At 38.4% G+C, this 24,289-nt stretch overlaps 1 protein-coding gene across 1 annotated transcript in view; it reads left to right on the top strand.

Moving 5' to 3' along the window:
• MFSD6 (major facilitator superfamily domain containing 6) overlaps positions 1–16,121 on the top strand; it is a 48,557-nt gene extending 32,436 nt beyond the window's left edge. The window contains exons 3-6 of the mRNA XM_069469293.1: positions 9,401–9,562; positions 10,471–10,569; positions 12,977–13,257; positions 15,921–16,121. Coding sequence (XP_069325394.1) covers positions 9,401–9,562; positions 10,471–10,569; positions 12,977–13,257; positions 15,921–16,121 — 743 coding nt within the window. The remainder of the gene's footprint in view (positions 1–9,400; positions 9,563–10,470; positions 10,570–12,976; positions 13,258–15,920) is intronic.
• Positions 16,122–24,289: the final 8,168 nt, after the last annotated feature.

The raw sequence follows: 24,289 nt of genomic DNA, 5'->3' as shown, positions 1-24,289 counted from the left end.
AAAAGCATTGCTGGGTGGTGGTGGTGGTGGGGCAGGGGATTAGTTTATTTTTATTTCTCAAGTTCTCATTTTAAAAACCCATAGGAATTTTCTCCTTTTCTTTTATACAAAAACCATTTATACATTCATGCTTATGATCAAGAATATAAACATTTGATTGAAATCAAACCCAAATTAGTTAGGCTCCTTTTATGTGAGTATTGGTTGTGAATCCTTGCAAAACTCAAAGATGAATGTGATCAAAATTATTCTTATTATTAAAATGTATTTGAGGACAGTAAAGCCCACCTAGAGGCTGTTGTAACTAAAGAGGTCCTTGTGAGTTATTTGAGTTGATGGCTGTAGCACTGAGGGGTGAAAATGCCGTCTGGGTCAGCTCCCTCTCTGTAGGATGCTCTATCGGCACGAGCCAGGTGAAGGTTTTGATTAAAGATGGCTTTTTAATATCACCAGTTAGGAAAGCTTGAGCTGACATTTATGAAGCTTTAGTCTGTTTATCTTACTTAGCATGTCTGTTCAGCTGAGTAAGAACCGTATTTTCCTTCCTCTTATGTTCTGGAAGAGCATGGAGAAATTATAAGAGGATTACTATGCAGCCCTTATCTGACAGTGGAAATTCTACACATGATTCCAGTCTGTTATCATTCATATTGGAAATTTTGTCTGGCATAAGCCATGAAACACAAATAGTCTGCCACATGAATATTTAAAATAGACAAATGTTTTAATTTGAACATTTCAACTGATTACTTGGCATATAAAAATCCTTGGTGTTACTGTTAAAATTAATTTTTAATCAGAATAGTCTTATAAATTGTAATAGAATAACTTTATTCTTTGTCACCCCCTGTTTTACAGTTACTAAGAGTTCTTCAAAACAGAAATTATTTTGTCCATTTAGGATTCATTTGAAATGCCCTCTGGCCCAAGAATCTTTTTCCGGCAGTTGCAGCCCATATTAGATCTCCCTTTGCTGAACTGTTCTCAGACTTAAGTACCGTGTTACACAGTTTAGTATTTAACTGCTCCCCAATTATTTTACAAATATTTATTTTATTTCCTAACTTAAGTTTAAACCCTTGAATGCAAAGACCATGCCTAATACCTTTTGAATTCTCCAAAGAGACATACATTTAGGAAGATACAGTATAAATGCTTATTTTTTTGATCCATTTTACAGTCCCTTGTGTCATGTGCTAGAGTTGGTATTTTTTAATTTTTAAATCTCTTAATACAGAAATGTCTATCTCAAAAACTTATAAATTATCTGAAGAAAATTGAAAACTAAATTTAAAAGCTAAACCTTCAATATAACTCTTTCTAAGATGACATCTTACTATCCATGACACATCTGTAAAAACATTGGTGTATTCTAATCATTACTCATACTCCCCCCTCATTCTACAAGTTAGTTGAGGCAGCTTACCAAAATATGCAATAATCTAGAAATCATAAAGTTGCTTAGGCATGAATTAGACTGAGTTTGAATTCCAGCTCCCCAACCTATAAACTCTGTGTCCTTGGGCAAGATGCTTAATCTCGCTAAGCCTCAGGCTCTAGAGCTATAGAAGAGGTAGACATTAGTATTAAATAAACTGACTCAAGTGAAGTATTTAGCACAGTACCTGACACATAGTTAGCCTCTAATAAATGTTAGATAATATACAATAACACAAAAGTAAAATAAATTATAAATAAATGAAAATCAGGACTGGGAAAATGTAATTTAAAAGATTCTATTCTAGGAGGTTAAACTGTAACTATGCATCAAAGCCTGGCCATAAATTAGGCTAAGGCCAGGTAACTAAAGTGTAAGGCAAACATTCCTAATCAGTGTACACTGTTCTTAAAGTTCTCAGTGGGGAAGTGAAATTTCTACTGGCTTTGATATAAAAGCAGTTCTTATGTGTTGGCTTCATGTGGGCAAACACTGAGCATGTAGTATACAGTGTTGCCAAGTCTTGACATTAAATGTGCTCAGTTTGGGATGGTAGTCTCCTAGAATATGCTTTAAGGGTGTGGTTCCCCAACCCCTGGGCCTCAGACTGGTACTGGCCTGTGGCCTGTTAAGGACTGGGCCTCAGAGCTCTGCCACCCGCCTCCTCTCACTCCCTCCTACCCATGAAAAAATTGTCTTCCATGAAACTTAGGAAGTGGGGGGAGGCACACAGCAGGAGGTGAGCCGTAGGCTAGTGAGGGAAGCTTCATCTGTATTTATAGCTGCTCCCCATCACTGGCATCACCACCTGAGCTCTGCCCCGCCCCCAGTGGAAAAACTGTCTTCCATGAAACTGGTCCCTGGTGCCAAAAAGGTTGGGGACCGCTGCTAAGGTATGCCGAAGGCATAATACCAGCATGTAAAATTCATGAGGCCCCCACAAAACATTGTTGCATCAGTTACAGGCTTTTTTTTATTTTAAAGCAACTCAAATTTTTTTAACTTGCAAACTAAAACGTATAGAAGAGACTGTTTTATTTCTTCTGTCCACTTTTACTCATATATGGGATTTGGAAGTTTTCTCCAGCTTACCCAGGGTACCTTTTATCCTTAAATGTTTTCTTCATCATATCGCAGCATGCAGCCCACTGTCTATCAGGGTTCAGTTTAACATCCTTTTGTTCAGCTGCTGTTACATGTCAAGCCCTGTGCTGGGTGCTGGATATGTCTGTTCTCAAGGAGAACAGTCTGCTCCTCCTCCAGATAAATCCTGCCCTTTTTCACCCACCAGACTGTAAGTTCCATGGTAGCTGGGGACATTTTATATATATCATCATATTCTCAAAGCCTAGCAGGGTATCTGACACATAGTATAGATGCTCAATAAATCCTGTTGAAAGGATGCATGAAGAGGATTCTTGCAGTGCTGTATATTGACAGATGTAGGAATGTTGGCCTTTAACAATAATTGTTGTATGTCTTATATAAATATATATAAGTTATATAAATAATTGTATGTCTTTCATGCAACACATAGAAGTTTCATGCTGCTGCTGCTGCTGCTAAGAGCATTGCTCCTTGCAGGGTCCTGTTGGTAGCCCCAATTCTGGCAGAGAGACTGGCTTGCTGTTCATCTGCTCTGTTTCCTTTTCTTCATGGACATACAGTGAGACTTTTATTTCCCTGCCTCCCTTGCAATTAGTTATGACCATGTGATTGATTCTGGCCAGTGTAATATGAGCAGAAATGATGTGTGTCACCTTCTAAACCTGACCCATAAAATTTCCCATGTGCTATCATCCCCTCCCTCCTCCATCAGGTAGACATTGATACTTAGGGTAACCATGTGTTGAAAATGGCAGAGCTTCTGCAGCTTGAGTCCCTGAATGCCTTCGTGGAGCAGAGCTGCTGTTCCTTCTTGTCTCCTGCTCATGGGACTTTATGTGAGCAAGAAAAGAAAATAAGTAATGTGTGAAACCACTAAGATTTGGAGGTTTATCTGTTACAAAAGCTTAGTATTACCTTAACCAATACAGACTTTTTCTTTTATTGACTGCCCAGTGGAGACCTTTTCTTAGGTGCTTATTGATTTTCACCAGCTTGATCTTTCAGAAGCTTTTTTTAAATCAAAGCATTTGAGAAGTACACTGAACTAATCGAAATGTATTCTTTGATCTGTGAATGGAAAAGGTTTGTTACAGCTGATTTTGTGTACCAGTGCTGCAGGGATACTTATGTTTTGTTCAGTGAGCATAAGTCAGTGGCAGAAGCAAGAAAAAATAAAACAATGCTAGTTCTCCAATACTGTCAGTTCTCGCTCCTCCCAGCCACTATGATGTGATTTCCTGAAGCCAAACAGCATTTGACAGAGAGCACTGTCTACTTGAGAAGAAAGGATTTTTCCCCCTTGCTCATATGTACTATTTATTACAATAGAGCATTCTTGTTTGACAAAACTGAACAATTTTGAAATGCATGTTGCAGAATCAGATATCAGTGTGGAGTATTATAAGGTGAAGAGGTATTTGGGGCATATATATGATTTTATATATATGATTATATATATGATATATCAGCTCTTATGAAGGATGGGGAAGAAGGTAGTAAGAATATCCAATTTTTAAATTGGTGTGCTGTTGGGCATGTTTGATATTACCAATAAAACTTCTTAAAGTAGATGGTTACATTTACTATAGAATACTTCTAATAATTGTTATAAGCATATATAGTATAGTATTAATATTTAGGCACTCAAGTTCTGACCTTAGACACCTTGGATTCAAATCCTGTTTCACTGCTCAGTAGTCTGTGTGACCTTGGACAAGGCATTCTCATTGCCCTGTGCCTTAGTTTCCTTTTTGGAAAATGAAGAAAAAATACTACTGTACCTATTATGGGGAAGAATAGATGAAATAATCTATGTAATGCACCTAGCACAATTCCTTGTAGAGTAAGCTGCTATAATATTATTAATGAAAAAATTTAATGTTAATCATTATTATTTTCAGTGATTCTAGGTTATTCAGATGTATCCTCAAGTAGTTGAGGTCTTGGCAGTAGTTAGTATGGAGGATATGTCTTTGTTTTCATTAGGCCTCATAGCTAATCCTGAGGGATCCCAGTAAAGGTCAGGAAGGACTGAGATGCTAAGTTTATGTGACCTGTTTGGTCTCTGAGGGTCATTCATTGCCAGTCAATCTATTTATTAAGCACCTATTATGTGAGTTGGTGTTGAATTGCCACTGAAGTTGTATCAGTAGTTATACCTTCAAGTAGCCAAGGAAATGTTAACACATATTGCAAGGAGAGTCATGTGTATGCCCTTGGCACTATTATCAGTCAGGAGTAACATCTTTTTATTTTTATTGTGTGATCTACCAACTTAGTTACCTCATACTTGTAGCTTTAAAAATTTATAACTCTAGAATAAATACATTTACCTGTGCCACTAAATAAATTTGCTTATTTCATCACACAGAGAATAATCATGTTATTTTGGAAAATTAAAAGATCAATATTCTTTCAAGATTTGATTTGACAATAGTCTGCTTCTGACCAGAAGGGAATAACAGGGACTAGATTTATTCTCCTTTTTGAATTAACTAAAAATCTGGTCAAAATACACAAAACAATGGTTCCCAAGGCACTGGACATCAGCAGCAAGGACATTGATCCCTGAGAGATGGGAACCAAATAAGGAGCATCAGTTTACTGCCTGGTGAGAGTTGGAAAGCTGCAAGGCATAGAGGAGAACCACCGAATTGAGGACTCTAGCCAGAGGTTAAAGGCAGAATACCAGAGAAAACTCTAGAGATCTACAGAGAGTTCCCCTAAAGTATTCAGTAGAGCATTGATCAGTATAACATCATAGAAACTATCCAAAGCTAGGGAAGGAACTACCGAAAAGCATTATGGAGAACAGTATTCAGAACCTATGCGAGACTGGGAATAGTACTTGTTCCAGTCAGCCAAACTGGAAAACTCGTGATTCCTAGGATTGGTAGAGTACTCAAAATGGTCTTGTGTGAGTACTATGAAATAATTAGCCCTAGACTAAACACTCCTCTGGTGTCATCTAGGAACTCTTAAAAGCAAGATCCAAAAGGATCATACCATTTCCAAGTGACTTAGCTGCATCCCAGAACAAAGCTCAAGAATATTTATAGCTGTACTACCCTGAAGGCATATTTAGAGGGGAAAAAAGAATATCTATAGGAATACAAAAATATCCAGCACCCAAAAAGGTAAAATTCACAATGTCTGGCATACAATAAAAAATTACCATGGATGATCTTAAGTAGAACCATAATGGAATAAACACTATTTTTACTGGGTGCTTTAGGTCATATGCATCATAGTTGACTGAGAAACATCAAAATAACCTTAGGCCTTATGTATGTTTCAGTTATCATTTCAACTGGGTTATTTTTTGACTTAAAAGATAGACTAGATGATTAGTGGTAGTGTAACAGAGGGAGTGGCCTGAAAAAACAGCAAAAATATTTTCTGTCTCTTTAAAACTTTCCCCACCCACTCTTTTTGGGAACTGCGGCCTGGCCTGCAGGGAGAAGGTCTTTTGTTCTTTGTGTTACAGGAGATAGCTCAGCCCCCCAGGTGGGCCCAGGTGGGCGGAGATCACAGGCTTTGTCTTTGGCAGAGATAATTAGAATCATTAACACAGTAGTCTAGACTGAGAACTCACCCTTTAAAAGCTTGTATTTCTGCTTATGATTAGGATGATGGCATTTTTTGAGACAAGAGCCTACCATTTTCCTCTTTTGCCAGCAAAGTAATAAACTTCTCTTTCCTTCTCCTCACACTACTCATCCTTGTTCTTCTGATGAGGCCTCCAGGACAAGTGCCGAGCTTTCAGTAACAGTAGTATGCATACTTAACTAATTTCCACAGAAATCAAATAAAGTGTTTGCTTTATCTGGCTAAACAATTGCAATACCCTAGATAATGCCAGCTTTCTCAGAATTGAATAATGCCTAGATAGAGTCTTAATTATGAATGTTGACATAGTGGTACACAATAGGAATATTTTAAAATATTTTCATTTATAGTATTAAAGGTGATGCTAACTCCATTTCTTTTCAGATACACTTTTTCATTAACACTAGGAAAAAACTCTAAAATATTCCAAGAAATAAAATTGATTTATTCAAAATTAACTAGATTCAATAGTAAAATTCTACATAGGTTTGGAAATCATTTCTTAAAGATGAATCACCAAAGATCTGAAACCATATCAAAATTAACTTTAATGGTGACACAAAAGCTATTGTTATGTCTGTCTGAGCAATTAATTGCAGGATTTACAAGCAGACAAAAATGGGCTTATGTATGTATGTGATCAAAACATTAAAATATTAGTATATATTTTTGTTATAATTTGAGATCAAATATAATTCTAGCAGTTATTTTCTTAAGTGTGAAGGCTTGGACATGCACAAAATCTTCCAACAATAGAATTTGTCTCCTTTTTTTTCCTTCAGAATTCTGAGCATTTTCTAAAACTCTGAGTGTTCTGGGATAATTAAAGCATTCTAGCAGGAAGACTTAAGTCAGGATGCTTTTAAACTATTCTTAGAATTTGTTGGCTGGTATTAAGTGGCAGTTGTAAAATATTTCCTACAGATTTCTAGATTTCCTTATCGCATTTTGAGACTGATTAGATAATTAAGTTCTCCCTTCTTTAAAGTAACTCAGGGCATTAACTGGAGGAAAAAATAGTAAAGCACATAGTGAAAAAAAAAAATTCTCTGGTACTAAAAGCAGAAGAATGAAAGCCACTCTACTCTGCCTATAGGCTCTAACATTTTCCAGGGAAGATGTAGGATTAAAATTAACTTCCCTAAAATAACTTAATTCAAAATATCATTTATATGGAAGAACCAATTAAATTCATCCCACTGCTTAGAAAAGAAACTAGTAAAACTGAGCAGTCTGTAAGAAGAGATTGGGTTGGTAACATCATCCATGTCTACAAAAGACAGTTGTGGAGTTGTAGTTCTTTTTCTTAAACTTGAATATGCAGCTTTCTAGTAACCTTATTAGTAATCTGAAATCTTGCCAATATTTTTACTACAGTTGTGTTCTGGTCCTCCAGTTTTAAAATAATGAAAAAGCAACCTAGGAATCTAAAAACCTTCACCATTTTCCATATTTATAAGACAAGATTAAGGAAGTCTTAGCAATTGTGCTACCTAAAACAACTTTCCTATAAAATTTAGGGGATAAAATATATCATAAACTAGGAAAAATAAATGCTTCTGCTTCTTTTTGTTTGTTTGTTTGTTTGTTTTTGAGATTGGGTCTTACTCTGTCATCTGGGCTAGAATGCAGTGGCGCGATCATAGCTCACTTCAACCTTAAACTCCTGGGCTCAAGCAATCCTCTTGTCTCAGCCTCCCAAGTAACTGGGACTACAGGTGCATACTACCACGCCCAGCGAATTTATTTTATTTTATTTTTTTTTTTTTTTGGAGAGATGGGATCTTACTATTGCCCCAGCTGGTCTCAAACTCCTGGCTTCCAGCAGTCCTCCCACTTTGGGCTCCCAAAGTGCTAGGATTACAGACATGAGCCACCGTGCCTGGCTTAAAGCAGTGTCTTAATGAAGATTTTAATTTAGAGAAGGTGCAGTTGCTGTATATTAAAATAATGACCATTTTCCTACCTGTTATCTCCATCTTCCCAACAAATGGTGAAGATACATAATGAAACTGGTAATGAGGCATTGTAAATTATCTCTATACTCTTATTTAATTTTTGAACTACATATTAAAAAGCATAAAAATCATTATATCTTTGAATAATAACCCTACTTATAGAATTATAGCCAGTGTAAATAATCTAAGCTATGTAAAAGTCTGTATGCCCCAAAATGTTAATCATGGTGCTAATTATAATAGAAAAAAGTGGAAATAATCATAGTGTTAAAGAAGGTGCCCAATAAGGGATGAACACCCACAATATATAAAGAACTGCTACAACTCAACAACAGAAACCCAACCCAATTCAAAAATAGGCAAAGAACTTAATAGACATTTCTCCAAAGATATGAAAATGGCCAATAAACAACCTAAAAGAGGCTCAACATCACTAACCATTAGGAGAATGAGATACTAGTTCACACTCATTAGGATTGCTACTATTAAAAAAAAAAAAACAGAAAATAAGTTTTGGAGAGGATGTGGAGAAATTAGATCTCTTATGCATTTCTGGTGGGACTGTAAAATGGTGCAGCTACTGTGGAAAACAGGTGGTTTCTCAAAGTATTAGACATGCAATGACTATATGACCTAGCAACTCCATTTCTAGGTATATACCCAGAAGAATTGAAATCAGAGACTCAAACAGATGCTGGCATACCAGTGTTCATAGCAACATTATTCACAATAGCTAGAAGGTAGAAACAACCCAAAGGCCCATCCACAGATGAATGGATGAACAAAATGTGGCATATACATACAATGGAATATTATTCAGCCTTAAAAAGCAATGACATTCTGACACAAGCTATAACATGGATGTACCTTGAAGACATTAGGCTAAGTGAAATAAGACAGACACAAAAAGACAAATGCTATATGATTCCACTTCTGTGAGGTACCTAGACTAGTCACATTCATAAAGACAGAAAGTAGAGTGGTGGTTGCCAGAAGGCTGGGCAAGGGGTGAATGGAAGTTATTGTTTAATGGGTACAGAGTTTGTGTTGGGGATGATGAAAATGTTCTGGAGGTGGATGATTGTAATGGTTACAAAACATAGTGTACTCAATGTCACTGAACTGGACACTTAAAAGTGGTTAAAATGGTAAATTTTGTTATGTATATTTTACTACAGAAAACATATTTAAAAAATAGGTGCCTCCTTCAATAAATAATTCATATTTCAAAGAAGAGTAACCTGAAAAGTGCTGACCAGTCAACCCTTCCTGCTCTCCCTCCTCCCAGGAGTGACACACGCGGCCATCTGGGCAGCTTGCATCTCTTACCTAAGTGCAGCTGTTCCCCCTGAGCTGAGGACGTCTGCTCAGGGCATCCTGCAGGGCCTTCACCTGGGTTTGGGGAGAGGCTGCGGCGCCATGATCGGAGGCGTGTTAGTAAATTATTTTGGTAAGAATGGCTTTCTCTTTATGCCTTTTTTCTTTGATGAAAACATGATTTTTCAGCAACACCTCAATAAGCACTCCAATTAGTACTGAAGATTACCAGAAGCTAAACTCCAGTATTCATACTCTCTTTCTAGATTTCACGGTAGTCATGATTGTAAAACAGTGTGCTTAGGTTATTTAGTCTGTAACTGTGCACACTCCTCTGACAAACAGCTTAATGGGATGTTACACAGATACTTCAAAGGAGCCGAACAATGAATAAGCACATGTACTTTTGGCTTAAAGTAAGGTATCTAAACCTGCTGATAATAATGCTAAAGGAAAGAAAATCCATCATTGTCCCTCCATCAGGAGATTCTGAACCAGAGGAATCTAACTATATACTGGCTTTGGTAATGTCAGTACATCTATAACGATGTCTTTCTGTCTTGTCAGATCTCCCTTATTGGAAATATAGGGGCTGGGGTGGAAATGAGATTATTCTGCTCCAGGGATCTTAACTGCTCAGTCACCTATTTAAGGTGGGCCCAGGGATATGTGAATTATAGCACTATTTGAGCTCTGCCATTCCAATTACAGATTAATGAAGCTGTTTGTTAATAGTTGGGTAAATGGTCTTTATGAAGAGGAGAGCACCATTGTAAGTGAAAGGCACTCAGAGAAAATCCTTTATAAATGCAGTTTTATAACTGATGAATAACAGATCCAATACCAGCACCTGGGTCTCCTGATACCTACCCAGTCCTGTGTTTTTTCCATTATATGCAGATAAGGGCCAGCCACTTTTCTCTGGTTCAGCCCAATCTGTGCTTCCTTTGCCCTGAAAACTTTAGAATGGTGACAGTTTTGGATGAGGGCTCTCTGCATTTCCTGGAATTCCTCTATAGAGAGCTCTGTTTGTTTCCACAGGGGCTGCTGCAACCTTCCGAGGAATTGGCATGGCCTGCCTGGTGATCCTCCTGCTCTTTGCCCTGATCCAGTGGCTGGCAGTGCCAGATGAGGAAGAAGGTGACTGTTCCCATTCTTTCTTGATGGGGAAGTCTACACATGTCCCTCAGAAACCCAGAAGTGGTTACGAAGTATACAATGGGCTTACTTGTCTAGATTTTCTGAGTGGCGTATTGATGACTTCATGTGTACCTTTGTTAGAAAGAAGCCATCTACTATGCTGAAGAGAATATTGGTTGTTTTAAGTAGCTTGAGGTTTTCTTGTTTTCTTTTATGGTACAAGGTACTAGGAAAGTATTGGTTTTAAATTTCCCTGGTATTTTAAATGTTATTTCAAATTTTAGTCAAATACGTACAAGGCTGTATAGTAGTTTTACCACTAGGGATAGGGAGTGATATTCATCTCTATGCCTTTACCTTCATTTGGGAAAAAAGTCTAAACCTGAAAGTTGACGTTTTCCCTGAACCAGGCATGGCCTTTATTATTTAGATCATTAAATATGAAATGTCCCATTTCAAATCAAAAATTTATTATATCTCAAACAAGAAGCAGTACAATTAGTCAAAGTATGCACCTCCATGTGGTTTTGACCATCTTAATGATAGCTTGTTTATGCCAGCAGCGAAGAAGCCTGGAGAGCAAGTGGTGGTGAAATTGTGAAAGGTGTTTTCCACAGCTTGTTGAGAACTGAGTATTTTCCCTTGCAAGGAGTGGTCCAAAACCTGGAAGAAGTGGTAGTCCGTGCAAGGTCTGGTGCATACGGTGGATGACAGAGTTTCTGAGTCCAGCCTCTGTAGATTGAGCAGCATTGTTTGTGTGACATGTGGTCAAGTGTTATCTTATGAGAGCATTGGCCTGTCTCTGTTGACCAATCTCAGCTGCTTAATCACAGGCATCCTCATCATTTTGTCCAGTTGGTTGCAGCAGCCATCTGCTGTAATTGATTGACCAGGTTTCTGAAGCTGTATTACCAGTGCTTACCACCAGACACCATTAGATTTTTTTGATGAATATTCATTTTTAGACTGTGTTTCGGCACTTCACCTTTATCCAACCATTGTGCCGAACACTTGCGTTGGTCAAAAAGAATCCATTTTTCATCACATACAACAATATGGTGTAGAAATGGTTCACCTTTATGTTGTGACAGGTAGAAGTGGTTCACCTTTATGTTGTGACAGCAAAGAAAGGCAAGCTTCCAGACGATTTCTCTTCTGACGCTTGTTTAATTCATGCAGAACCCATCTATCCAGCTTCTATACCTTATGATTTGTTTCAAATGGTCCAATATTATTGGAATAGTGATGTCAAACCTCACTGCTAATTCACACTTAGGTTGAGATGGATTCACTTCCACTATAGCTTTCAGCTCATCATTATCCACCTTGGTCTCAGGTTGCCCAAGTGGCTCATTTTCAAGATTAAAATCAGTAGAATGGAACTTCTCAAACCACTGATGTACCGTGCGTTCATTAGCCACATCCTTCCCACTTTGTGGATATTCTGGGCTGTCTGTGCAGCATTGGTTTCACGGCAGAACTCATGTTAGAAAATAACAGATTCTTATCCATGGTTTCACAAAAATTGCTCTAAATTTGAAAGATAATCACAAGCCAAACCATGGGTTTGAAAGAATGAGGATGTACCTTCACAATAAAAATAAAACAAGAAGTGTTAAAGTGAAATGTCAGAGATACCAACTGTCAAACTTAGTATTTAAGGAAATTGGACATTTCATAGTTAATAACCTAACAAAATTGTTATATAAGAAGGAGTTTATAGCAAATATAATGTGTAGATGAGAACAGGTTGATTCAACTTTTTAATAAAAAGGCCAACCAGTAGAATGAAAATATTCTTACTCAGCTCTTGGTTCCCAAAATAGGGCTCGTCGTCTTTGGATGCCCCTATCCTTTGAGGAGCTTTGGCCTCAGTTACCTGAAGTGCTTCCGTTAAGAGAAAAACTAGCTTGTTATAGAAACCTCAGAGATAGACCAATACTGGTTTTTCTCCCTTTTGTTCTTTTATAACCCCAACTGGATCCTATCCCTTACACATCCTCGGTCCCTGCCTTCTGTAAAAGGCCAATAAAAATAGCTATCACATGGCTTTTCCTGTATTGATGCTTATCTTTAAAATTGTAATCCTGTGACTGGGCCTAAGGCAACACTCACTGTAAACTGTGCCCCGCAGATGTTATATCTAAGTTAAATGAAAAATAGAGTTCCTAAGTAAACATAAGTTAATTTCCATTAAGTTCTATAAGGAGACCCTCAAAGATAAACATCATGTTCATTTACTCAGTATTTGCACCAAGTAAAGAAGTCCTTGGTAAACAGCAATTTATTAATATTGCCAAGCACACTAGCATGGACTTATGGGATTATTGGTTTATTTTATTTTTTTACCTTTGTTTAAATATGTAGAAAACTCTGAAAAATGATTTAAATATTGTTTTCTTTCCAGACAAGACAATGTTGGCAGAAAGGATTCCTGTTCCCTCTAGTCCCGTTCCCATAGCAACTATCGACTTGGTGCAGCAGCAGACAGAGGATGTCATGCCACGCATTGAGCCCAGACTTCCACCCAAGAAAACCAAGCACCAGGAAGAACAGGAAGATGTGAACAAACCAGCCTGGGGGGTCAGCTCTTCTCCCTGGGTGACATTTGTCTACGCACTCTACCAAATCAAAGAGATGATGCAACTGACAAGAGACAACCATGCTTCTGAGATACAGCCTTTACAGGTAAAGTTCCTCTGCTGGGTCAGCAGCACTACCTGTCACTGAAGATACCTTAAGTAGGCTCAGTTGATTTAATTACTCATCTTTCATTCAACAAGATTTATGGAAAGTCTGGTGGGGGAAATAGACATGTAAACAAATAATTTCAGTACTCTGTGAGAAATGCATTATAGAGGTGTATACAAAGTCCCATGGAGGGAAAATTCTGCCTTACAGAGTTGAGGAAGGCTTCACAGAGGACATGATTCTTTTATTTCTTGAAAGAAAGATGTAAATCCCTTGTGATCTTGTATGTTTCATTAAAATTTCAGTGTTGATAGTATTTCTTTAAAATTTCAGCGTTGATGGAATACCAGTTGCAGTGAGAATATATGGTTCTTGCCTTTGGGGACTATATTCATTCATCTCTGCAATTCCAAAATTCTAGTGGGGGCATTATAACAGGACCACGGTAAATATTTGTTGAATTAATTAATTAATAATCTCAGCCACAGTATGGGCCTGGTAGGACACTTAACTCAGTGGAAATATGGTTGTACAGGTGGCCTCACATGAAAAATAAAAAGTGTGATTTTTTCTTTTTTGTCCCTAGAGAAGTGGTCTCTCCTGAGTAAAGTCAAATCATACTGATAAAATAGCATGGATAATTATATAACTAATGCTGTATGCTGACTTTGGAAAAATGAGAGTGACTTCTATGAATAGTTTCAGCAAAGTAATAAATCCAGCTCGCCCTTTTTATATTAATCACTCCCTTTTACTTGATAAGTCCTGTCAGCTCTATATCTAGGGTGGCTTCAGAGTACACATAAGAAAAAAATAAAGGGGAAAGACTTCAAAATAAAAAGTAAGCTGGGTGCAGTGGCTCATGCCTATAATCATAGCACTTTGGGAGGCCGAGGTGGAAGGATCGCTTGAGCCCAGGAGTTCAAGACCATCCTGGGCAACATAGTGAGACCCCATATCTACAACAAATAAAAAATAAAAACTTAGCCAGGTGTGGTGGCACACGCCTGTAGTCCCATCTACTGGGAAGGCTGAGGAGGGAGAATTGCTTCAGCCCTGGAGTTCAAGGTTGCAGTGAGCTATGATCACGCCACTGCACTCCAGCCTGGGCAACAGAATGAGATGCTCCTCTCTTTAAAAAAAAAAAAAAAAGTAATTCGAGTAATTTCCCTTTTAGGAAATTTGTTGAACTACCTTAATTAAATTTATCTTGACTTTGTAAGCTAACATAAAATCTTTGTATAATTTTAACCAAATCTAGTTCTTCACTGAGAACCATATGCATGTGGGTCCATGCATGATTCTATTTATTAATTTATCAAGATAATAAATTGACATGAATTTGATGAGAGGATGATTGCTGCTTGAGTAGCAATGTTTTCATAACTTTGTGTACTCATCCTCATTTTCACTGAAGCCTGTTAGGCTTAACAGCATTAAAAAATTTTTTTTCTGGTATATTGAGACTAACAAAAACTGTCAGGTAGTTATTCCTAAGAAGAAGTCATTATTCTAAGTTTTTTTTTTTCACATTTTAGAATCAGTCACTGAAATGAAACTTTCTTTTTGGTGTTCAGCTATTAGAAGTGATGGGTACAAACTTAAAGGAAAAGTCATTTAAAAAAAAAAAAACATGTTTCCTAGGCCGGGCGCGGTGGCTCACGCCTGTAATCCTAGCACTCTGGGAGGCCGAGGTGGGCGGATCGTTTGAGCTCAGGAGTTCGAGACCAGCCTGAGCAAGAGCGAGACCCCACCTCTACTAAAAATAGAAAGAAATCATATGGACAGCTAAAAATATATATAGAAAAAATTAGCCGGGCATGGTGGCGCATGCCTGTAGTCCCAGCTACTCGGGAGGCTGAGACAGGAGGATCACTTGAGCTCAGGAGTTTGAGGTTGCTGTGAGCTAGGCTGACGCCACGGCACTCACTCTAGCCCGGGCAACAGAGTGAGACTCTGTCTCAAAAAAAAAAAAAAAAAACATGTTTCCTGACTTATAAAACCAATATGGTACTTTATAGAAATTGCTGCTGGTAATGCGCTAGAGTGAATGTGTATATTCATGGTTATTCACAGCTGGTTACATAAGTGCTTATTTATATTCCCTTTATTACATGGATGTTCTGACTTATTTAATTTTTAGTGCATATTTTGAAATCCCAAATGTATATTAGGACTCTTAATTACAGGACATTCATTGCCTGGCTCTGCCTCCAATGCTAGAATCCCTTATTTCCTTGCTATTAGATGAAGTGTCTTCCAGCTCTTGACCTCTGCTGTCTGAGCAGCGGACCTGAGTTTCATTTATTCTGTGGTGCTTGCTCAGTGACTTGCCGCATGGCTGGGGCTGCTCAGTAGATATTTGCTGATGTAAATTGTTTGCCTAGTAGTAACAGGCATTTTGGCAGTAATGTTCTTTTGTCCACAAGATAAGTCTGCTTATAGTGTTTGTGTTTTTCATGCGGCTCTGGCAGTTGCACATAGGAAAGGAGATGAAAGGTAAGACATTCTATCCTTATTCTTCTATTACTTGGTCCCTGAAATGGGCATTTCAGGATGATCTCTCGATGTTTCCTATATTTTACTTGAAAGCATATAAAAAATTTGGATTTAATTGCTATCACTGACCATGGGGCATCTCCTATTTTTTTTCCCTCCAGGGGACCAGTGAGAATCGGGAAGTTTCTCCAGCTAGTAGAGCCCGGCCTGTCCCATGTGAGTCTCACTCTGACCTATCCAGAAACCAGCCATCCCCTGACGCAGCAGCATCTCAGATACAGACTAGCCCCCCTCACCCCAGTGTGGACCCGTGCGTGGAGAGTGAGGAGCAGCAGGCTCAGCCGGCTGCGGGAGGACACTGAGGACATCCTGCTCATCTCACACCCTGCATGGAATTGGGCTCCTCAGCCAGGACACAGGGCCAGGCCCCCAGTGAGGATACACTTTCCCTGGGAGGAGCACAGCACTGCATACGCTTCTAAATACCCAAGCTCATTAACATGGAAACACACATACACAGGAGCTACAGTACACACTGGTGGGAAAAGGTAAACTTCTATAATCCCATTGGAATTACAACAGGGAAATGGAGTTCAACGAGGACTTCCAGTTCTTGGTTGGTTAGGTTAAGGACAGCAGGACTGCTCTGCCAGTGCAGTTAGAGTTGAAACCAGCAGTTACACTAAGTGAGCAGAGGGAGCGAAAGTGTTTCAAGGTGAATGTTGATACGGTTTCCCTCTTCTGATTATTTATTCTAATTATTTGGTTCTTAATGCAAATTGGGAAGAAATAGAATACATCTGTTTCACAAAAACACAATTTTGTTTTTCTTGGAGAGGACCATTTGAAGAGTTATAAGACATATTTAAAAAGCAATCAGATAAAAGTTAGTATCACATATGCTTTCTGTTGAAAAAAGTTTCATCAGAAACTTTGCATATCTCTAGCAAATATATTTTTATATGTGTATGGTATACAATGAAAATAGTCAATTCTTTGAGCAACAAAAGCTGTTATTGACTACTACAAGCTAAGCTGAGCTTTAAAATGCCTTTTGTTTTTAAATGGGCTTTGAGAAAGACCAGAAATGAGGGAATATCTCAAATAAACCAACCAACTCAGTATCCTGTGGCTTGATAGACAAGGATTTACTAAATATATTGACACTGTAAATAGCCTCTAGTGCTATTTACTGTTTTATAGTGATCTGGGCTCTAATTAGCTGATGGAATAAAATAAAAACATCTCTGAATTCCTAAGAGTTCCTTTAATTAAGCAGTACTATTTACAAATAACAGTATAAGATTTAAGTGCCTGGGGGAGGGATATAATTTTAAAAAATTACATATGGGTCAGTTTTGTTTTGGTTTTGGTGAGGAAAAGGTGGTTAAATAGGAAACCAGGGATGGGAAGGATGGCAATAAGAAGTAACTGTACTTTCCAACAACTAAAGAAAGAAATCTCAGTGTATTCTTTCCCATGAAGACATAGTCAGACACTGGACAATTCAGATATGGGTGTGCACCTGTAAATACTACAACTACAGTCAGAACAATGGCTGTGTGAATCACACATAACGCTTGCTGCTGAAAATGAAAGCGAGGTTCCTAGGAAGCCTAGGGGGAGGGCTGTGGAAAAGGGAACGTGGCGTTAGCTGAGTGAAGGTGAGTTATACTGTGTATGATAGCAGTGGATGAACACAGGAGGGGAAAGGAAAGAACAGAGTTAGAAAGGAGCAACTCACCTTCCCCTGTGTCCCTGATCAGGCAGGATCAGTTGTAAAGTGAGGGCTTCCCCATGAGCCCATGGTTCTGCCTAAATACTGCATCTGGGAGAAGAAATTCTACACTTGGATGTCTAGCCTCACCGCAAAACACAGCTTAAAAATAAAAAAACTGAAAGAAATGGAATTAAGCAAAAATAGTTATTTTTTGCACTTGAACTGAAAAGTACTGTACTGTAAATTATCATGACTCATTTTAAGTGACCTTTAAAATCAGATGTATTTATTATGCTTGTATAATTATAGAAATAAAGAAATGGGTGACAGGCTGAACCTCACCTATGAATGTACAGTATGTGGAATTGTGAAACTGACTGTAGGAAGTCAAAAACTTATACTGTATCTTGTGTTTACAGTTCTGATTTATTTCTTTGAAAAGCCTGCTGTTTTGGAAATGCACAGTTGACATGTTGAAATAAAAATAAATACCATTTTTAAATATTTCTTAAATGATAAAGATGTGACCAAACAAATAAAAGTCCTTTACTCTGTAATGAATGAGGCCGAATTCAACACACCTTTGTTATGGAACATTTACTGTGACAGCAGATTCAATATTGCAGTAATTTCCAGCCTTTTAAGCTGACACCTTCATGGGTTTGTGGACTTTGTGACTTTCTTCCTGTCCTCAAAGTGCCATATGCTACTTTAAAAAATATTAAAGTGCATTCAAATTAAATTTTGATTTGAGAATTTTATAACCCCTCTTGAGATCTCTGGAAATACCCAGGTGTGTCATGAAGCCCAGGCTGGTAATCACTGCCTTAAGGACTCATTTCCTACTCTTTCCCCTGTGATTATAGAAACAGAAATTACCCTAGAGTGCTAAGTTTGTATGGATCCAAAGAGATTAGTTGCTAATTATTAAACTATTCCTCAAGTCCTTAAGAAGAATAGTAGACTATAATACATATATTGTCCAACAGGCAGTAAACCTCATAAAAAGCCTAGGAAATTCACAGGAAGAGCAATCCTGCTTTACTGGCTAGTTAATCCTGCCACCGGCCCCATGAAGCAGATAGTTGGCTAGAAACTTCCCTGTGCCTGCAGTTCCTTCCAGTACTGCTAGGGTGGGGGCTGCTGGTGGTGCTGGGGACCATTACGTAAGCAGTATTTCTCCCAGACGATCTGGAATTCTGTAGTGAATCAGGGAAAAGGGGAACCACATCCATGGATACTGGGTGCTTGCTATGTGCTAATGAGACTATGATTTTGTTGTTACAAAAACTGTAGGTGGTACATGTCACTGTACCAATTTTAACCATGAGGATTCTGAAGCTAACAGTTTTAAGTTATGGGATCAAGGTCACAAAGCCAGGATTCAAGTTCAAGTCCTGATGCCAAAGCCTCAGTGTGCCCAGCACCTTCCCCCACCCCAGGAGGAGGGGAGGCCGTTCCCTGCTTCTGTTGTGGGAGAGCAAGCCATAAAGCAGCCCTGACCTGAACCACTAATGGACATGCCTGATGCATGTGTAGTTGTATTCCCATTTAGGATTTCTAGATATTTCCAGATTCCTAGACATCTAGCACTTTCAAACTCCAAACTCTCATTAATTGTGAGAATAGCAGACCCTTTACACTCTGCAAGTGACTTGATGGTTTGGTTACTCTCAGAGCCGTTAGAGTCAGGAAGGGCAAGCAGACACACCCACAGCTCGGTACCACAAGGCAGTGGCATTGTAGAACAGCACTGTCCGATAGAACTTACTGGGAAGATGGAAAGTTCTCTCTTTGCACTGTCCATTGTGGTAGCCACGAGCCACATGTGGTTCTTAGGCACCTGAAATGTGGCTAGTGTGTCTGAGGCATTAGAGTTCTAATTTTAAACAGCCACTTGTGCTTATGACTGCCATACTGGACAACACAGGTATGGAAGAAGAGATCACCTTTGGGAGATTGCTGGGCCTCACTTTCCTCATCGTCAGCATGACAGGGTGGAGTCTGAAACTGTTACTCTGTGAAGAAGATGGCAGGCTTATGACAGAGCTGACTGTAGGAAAGCAAACGGTGATTTTCCATTCAGAAGTTCTTCAGCTCTTTAGTGCATGAGGGCAAGACAAAGGCTACTTCTGAAGCCCCAAACCATGCCTGTGCTTTTGCTTTTTTTTTTTCTTACTGGCAGGATCAACCAGGTATCATGCCTGTGCTTTTTTATCAAAGCTTTAAGAATACCCGGCTTAAGAACTCCAGACCATCAGGCAGTTGGGAGAGAGACTGGCACCTATATGGGGACAGAATACAGGGGTAGGAGAAAGGGGGAATGGTTTCTCAGGTCAGAAGGTAATTTACATTATGCCAGGACAAACTGGCTTCTGATAAAGGAGTAACTGGAAACTTACAGATGTCTAGCATGGGGGAAAAGTGAGCTAGCCCAGGTGGGTACCTAACTCTCACCCAGCTCCCATCTGCTTTGGACAGCTAATATAGGACCTCTTGCCCCACTGTGGCTCCAAGAAGGTCCCAGTTTTTAGAGGGCAACCCAGGGACCTTCTAGTGCTCGGGTTAAGAATGTGGGCTCTGGAGTCAGCATGTTTGGATTTGAGTCCCAGCTCTGCCAGTGAGAACTTACATGTACATATTAACATAACCTCTCTGGGCCTCAGGGCCCACCTCTGTAAAACTGAGGTGATGATGGTATCTGCTTTACAGGTTGGTTTGATGTTTAAATGAGATACCTGACACATAGTGCACCCTCCATAAATACTGCCATTGTGTGGCAGAAAGCCCAAGGCAGGAATAGTGCTTTCTCATTTTCCAGGGCCTAGCTCTTAGTATTTTGTTAACATTTAAACCTATAATCATATTACATTCTTCCAGTCTACAGTGCCATGCTATATATAATTACCTATATCTAGTAATCTGTACAACCAAGCATTCAGTCCAACATGCATTGTAAACATTAACTGGTTAGAGATATGAATTAGTTAAGAGATAAAATTAAGCAAAACATAAGTTGAAGAGGATGGAAAAAAATGACAAATAATGACTATTCCATAATGTGAAAACTCTGCAGAGGGAGAGGTTATAAAAGGTGATAAGTTCCGTAAGTTTCATTTTTCTTTTTCTCCTTATAAGTGTCAACAAAAGTAAACTGAAGAACTCTATAATTATTTAACAAATTATATACCATACTCCCCCAAATAGTCAGCTGAGGATGCTTTTCTTTTAAACTGTAAACTTATATTTGACAAAGGTTGGGAATTTTTTTGTTCCCTGAAAAGATCAATGGAGTCTCAGAAAAATAACATCTAGACCAGTGCTACTCGAAGTGCAGTCGTGGCCTGGTGCTGTCCGTAAACTGTTGCTGGTGTGTGACAAAATAGAAATTAAGCATTTCAAAATGTGTGCGGCAATGTGACATTGCCTTGACGTCATGGTCACTGGGCTTATATTTTGTATATCTTTTAAAAACTTATTTCATTTTTCTAATTTATTGTTAATGTATCTTATAAAAGTATTACTTGTGATGAACTGGGGGGAAACTAGTCCATCACCCAGCCTAAGAAGCAATGACCTGGACCATAGTCTGCAGTGTACACAGATACAGAGCACATAGGATTGGCGTGTGCACAGCATCGGCAGATATAGTCATCTTGTGAATGCCTTATCCACGGGGCTGTTTCCTTAACTGACTTTTTTAAAAAGATGGCAATAATGTAAGTAGAAAGAACACAGGCCCTGGGAGCAGACACACTGGAGCTCTCAAATTCTTGATTGTACCACTTTATATGTCCTTCAGTAACCTTCTCTTTCTCTGAGTCTTTCCTCAGCTGTAAAATGGAAATAATAATAAAACATGTCACAAACTGGTTATGAGCTTCAAATGAAGAGGCACAAGAGGTGCTTAGTATAGTGCCTGATGGATCTCTAATAAATGTTGGTACTCTCTCCCTTTCTCCTTTGATCACTGCCTTTTTTTGGAAAATAGACCAAATCTAAAAAATAGATCCCTCAAATTATTTAAAGAATAAACAAAAAAGCAGCTATCTCACTGAATGTGTCTTCCAAGAGTTATCCTAGTAAATACATGATACTCATCCCAAATCTCTGGTGACCTATTAAGGTATCACATTCAGGCATCAGAACAAAAATATGCAAAGTTACCTTAAAGGACAACTTGACTCCCAGGCCAGAGAAAGATGGAAGATTTTAATATACCTGAGCAAAAACATGCCCATCAAAGGGGGTAGGATATTGATCAATAAGAATAGACTGGAAAAACAGCAGTCACAGGAAAAAGTTGGCAGGGCCTGCATAAAGAAAGGGGTGTTTGCATTAGACCCTTTGGCCTCATGATATTAAACATGTGAATTATATAACAAACTCCCTTTGTTTCTGTTCACCAAGCATTTGACCCCTCCTAAATCTGTCTTCTGAGAGAGAATCTGCTGGTTGTATCAATTCAAGTGTTTTTATCCTTATTGCCAGTTATATTTCTGGCTGTGAATCACTTTGTTGACTGACTATATGAAACAGCTAATGGGAGACAGGTTGTCTTATGGTACAGTAACAAAAATCAGTGTTCTGAGTCAATAAGCCAAGAGTCACATCCAAGTGGTTAACTCATCAGTGACATGCCACCCAGTAAGGTCTCTCAGATGGCAGCTTGCTCCTGGGTCAACTAAAAATACCTGTCCTACTGCAGCCTTCTTCAAAATTCCATATCCATTTTCTTATCTGTGCATAGGACCCTGCTTTCAGTTAGACAAAAAAGCTAATTTATACAATTGTACATCTCTAACTCTGGGGAATAATCACATATGGAATAATACAAGATCCTATTTCTTTTCTTGACATCATTTCAGGGTCCTAATTCATCCACATGTTTAGATATATTGATGTAATCCATCATCTATTCCAACCCTCTTAAAATCTCTGAAATTTCCAAATTTAAAAAAAGTCATAAATTCAAATATTGTCCTAAATGTCAGATGGACACTCCCCTATAATTCAGCCCTAAGTATTATTGGCAAACTATGTAACTAATTCACAAAGCATTTTTTGTGATATGTAAAATGTATTTTAAAGTCTTTTAAAAATAACACTTGAATGATACAATTGTTTAAGCATGGTGACCTACAGCACTAAATCTCACCCACACATTTGGTGTCAAACAGTCCAACTTGCTAACAACAGTAAGCTTTTGTCGGCACCTAGCATAAGCAATAACACAGCAAAGGGCTTTGTTATGCTCTACAATTGCACACCCATGGCAGTGTGAAGCACAAAGCCAATTTTCAGCCACCTGTGAAGGGCAGAGCAGTTTTACTCAGTGGTCCTTTAAACTGCTTAACGGCCTTTAAAACGAGAAAGGGAGGAGGGAGAGAAGGGAAAGGGAGAAGAGGGAGAAAGAGAAAAAGGAAGGGAGGAAGGAGGGAAAAATCTCTATAAGAGTTATCTGCAGATTTCTTGATGAAGATTACCCTGAATCAAATGAAAACAACATGAATACACCAAAAATATCACAAGTAATGCTTTTAATTATTCAGCTTCTCACAGTACTCACATGACAGAAACTGACAAATCCACGATTTCCTCTAAAAATAAACATGAAAAACAATGTCGTGGAAGTCTGTTGTTCTTTTTCTCTCTTTAGTTGTTTTTATCGTGATGGTTACACTGGCTAGCTGGCCCACGAGGAGTTGTTTACTTCCACCTGCAGCACGTCTTTACCCTGGCTCAGTAAAGCCCAGTGGCTGTCCTGATTGGGATGTCCCCGGCTACTCCAGCAGACTGTTCATGTGTTACTCATACACGAGTTTTGTGCTACACAAACTGCCTCTTTGCAGATGAATTTGGTGAGCACAAGCATGGATACATCTGATATGTTTATAATATAGTACCAATAAAAATCAGATTAAACTATAACATAAATGATGTTAGAACTTCTGTTTACACTTGTAAAATAGTTATCATAATAAATCTGAATGAAAGATGTGTTCTTTGATTTTAAGTGAAAGTCTATGTAAAGGCACAGATTGAATTTAGTGAATTTTACCAAAAAAACCCAAAGTTCCAAATATTAAAAGATGTCTGGCAAAAACAATGACATATAGCTTCCAAGAGGAAGTAGCATTTGAAATTCAATCTAGAAAGTTCCAAATGGCCAGGCTCTTATTTAACAATATAGAAAAACTTTACTAACTTTGGCTCAGGACAGCAACAGTGATAAAATCTCTATATGTCCCTCTCCCATAACTCTTCTGGTAAATGTGGATTCCTCATTGGTTTTTTTTTTTTTTTTTTTTGAGACATAGTCTTGCTCTGTCACCCTGGGTAGAGTGCAGTGGCATCATCACAGCTCACTGCAACCTCAAGCTCCTGAGCTCAAGTGATCCTCCCACATTGGCAGCTCAGAGTGCTAGGATTCCTCATTCTTTATGATCCCATCACAGCAAAAAAGCCTGAGTTTGACTGTCAAAAAGAATCAATTTAGCAACTTCTTAACCCTTCAATTGTTTTGCCAGGTCCAAATCTTTCCTCAGATCTATGTTTTGGCCTCCTCTCCTCAGGGTCACAGCTCAGTTAGTCCCTCATTTCACTCCAGAGTTTAACATCACGAATCAAGAAAAAAATATTTGCTCTCTGTAAAAAAGATCACAAATCTGTTTTGTAAAAATTGTTGAAAACATGTATAGCTAAACAATTTTTAAAAATGGATTTAAAAATGGATCAACTCTCAAAATGTCATAAGAGGTTAAATACCTTCAATTTCAAAATACAAAAAAAGACGTATGTATATAAAAA

Source organism: Eulemur rufifrons, chromosome 1 (assembly GCF_041146395.1).
Source record: "Eulemur rufifrons isolate Redbay chromosome 1, OSU_ERuf_1, whole genome shotgun sequence".
Classification (NCBI taxonomy): domain Eukaryota; kingdom Metazoa; phylum Chordata; class Mammalia; order Primates; family Lemuridae; genus Eulemur; species Eulemur rufifrons.
The sequence above is the reverse complement of the archived record's forward strand: the minus strand, read 5'-3'. Positions and strand labels throughout refer to the sequence as shown.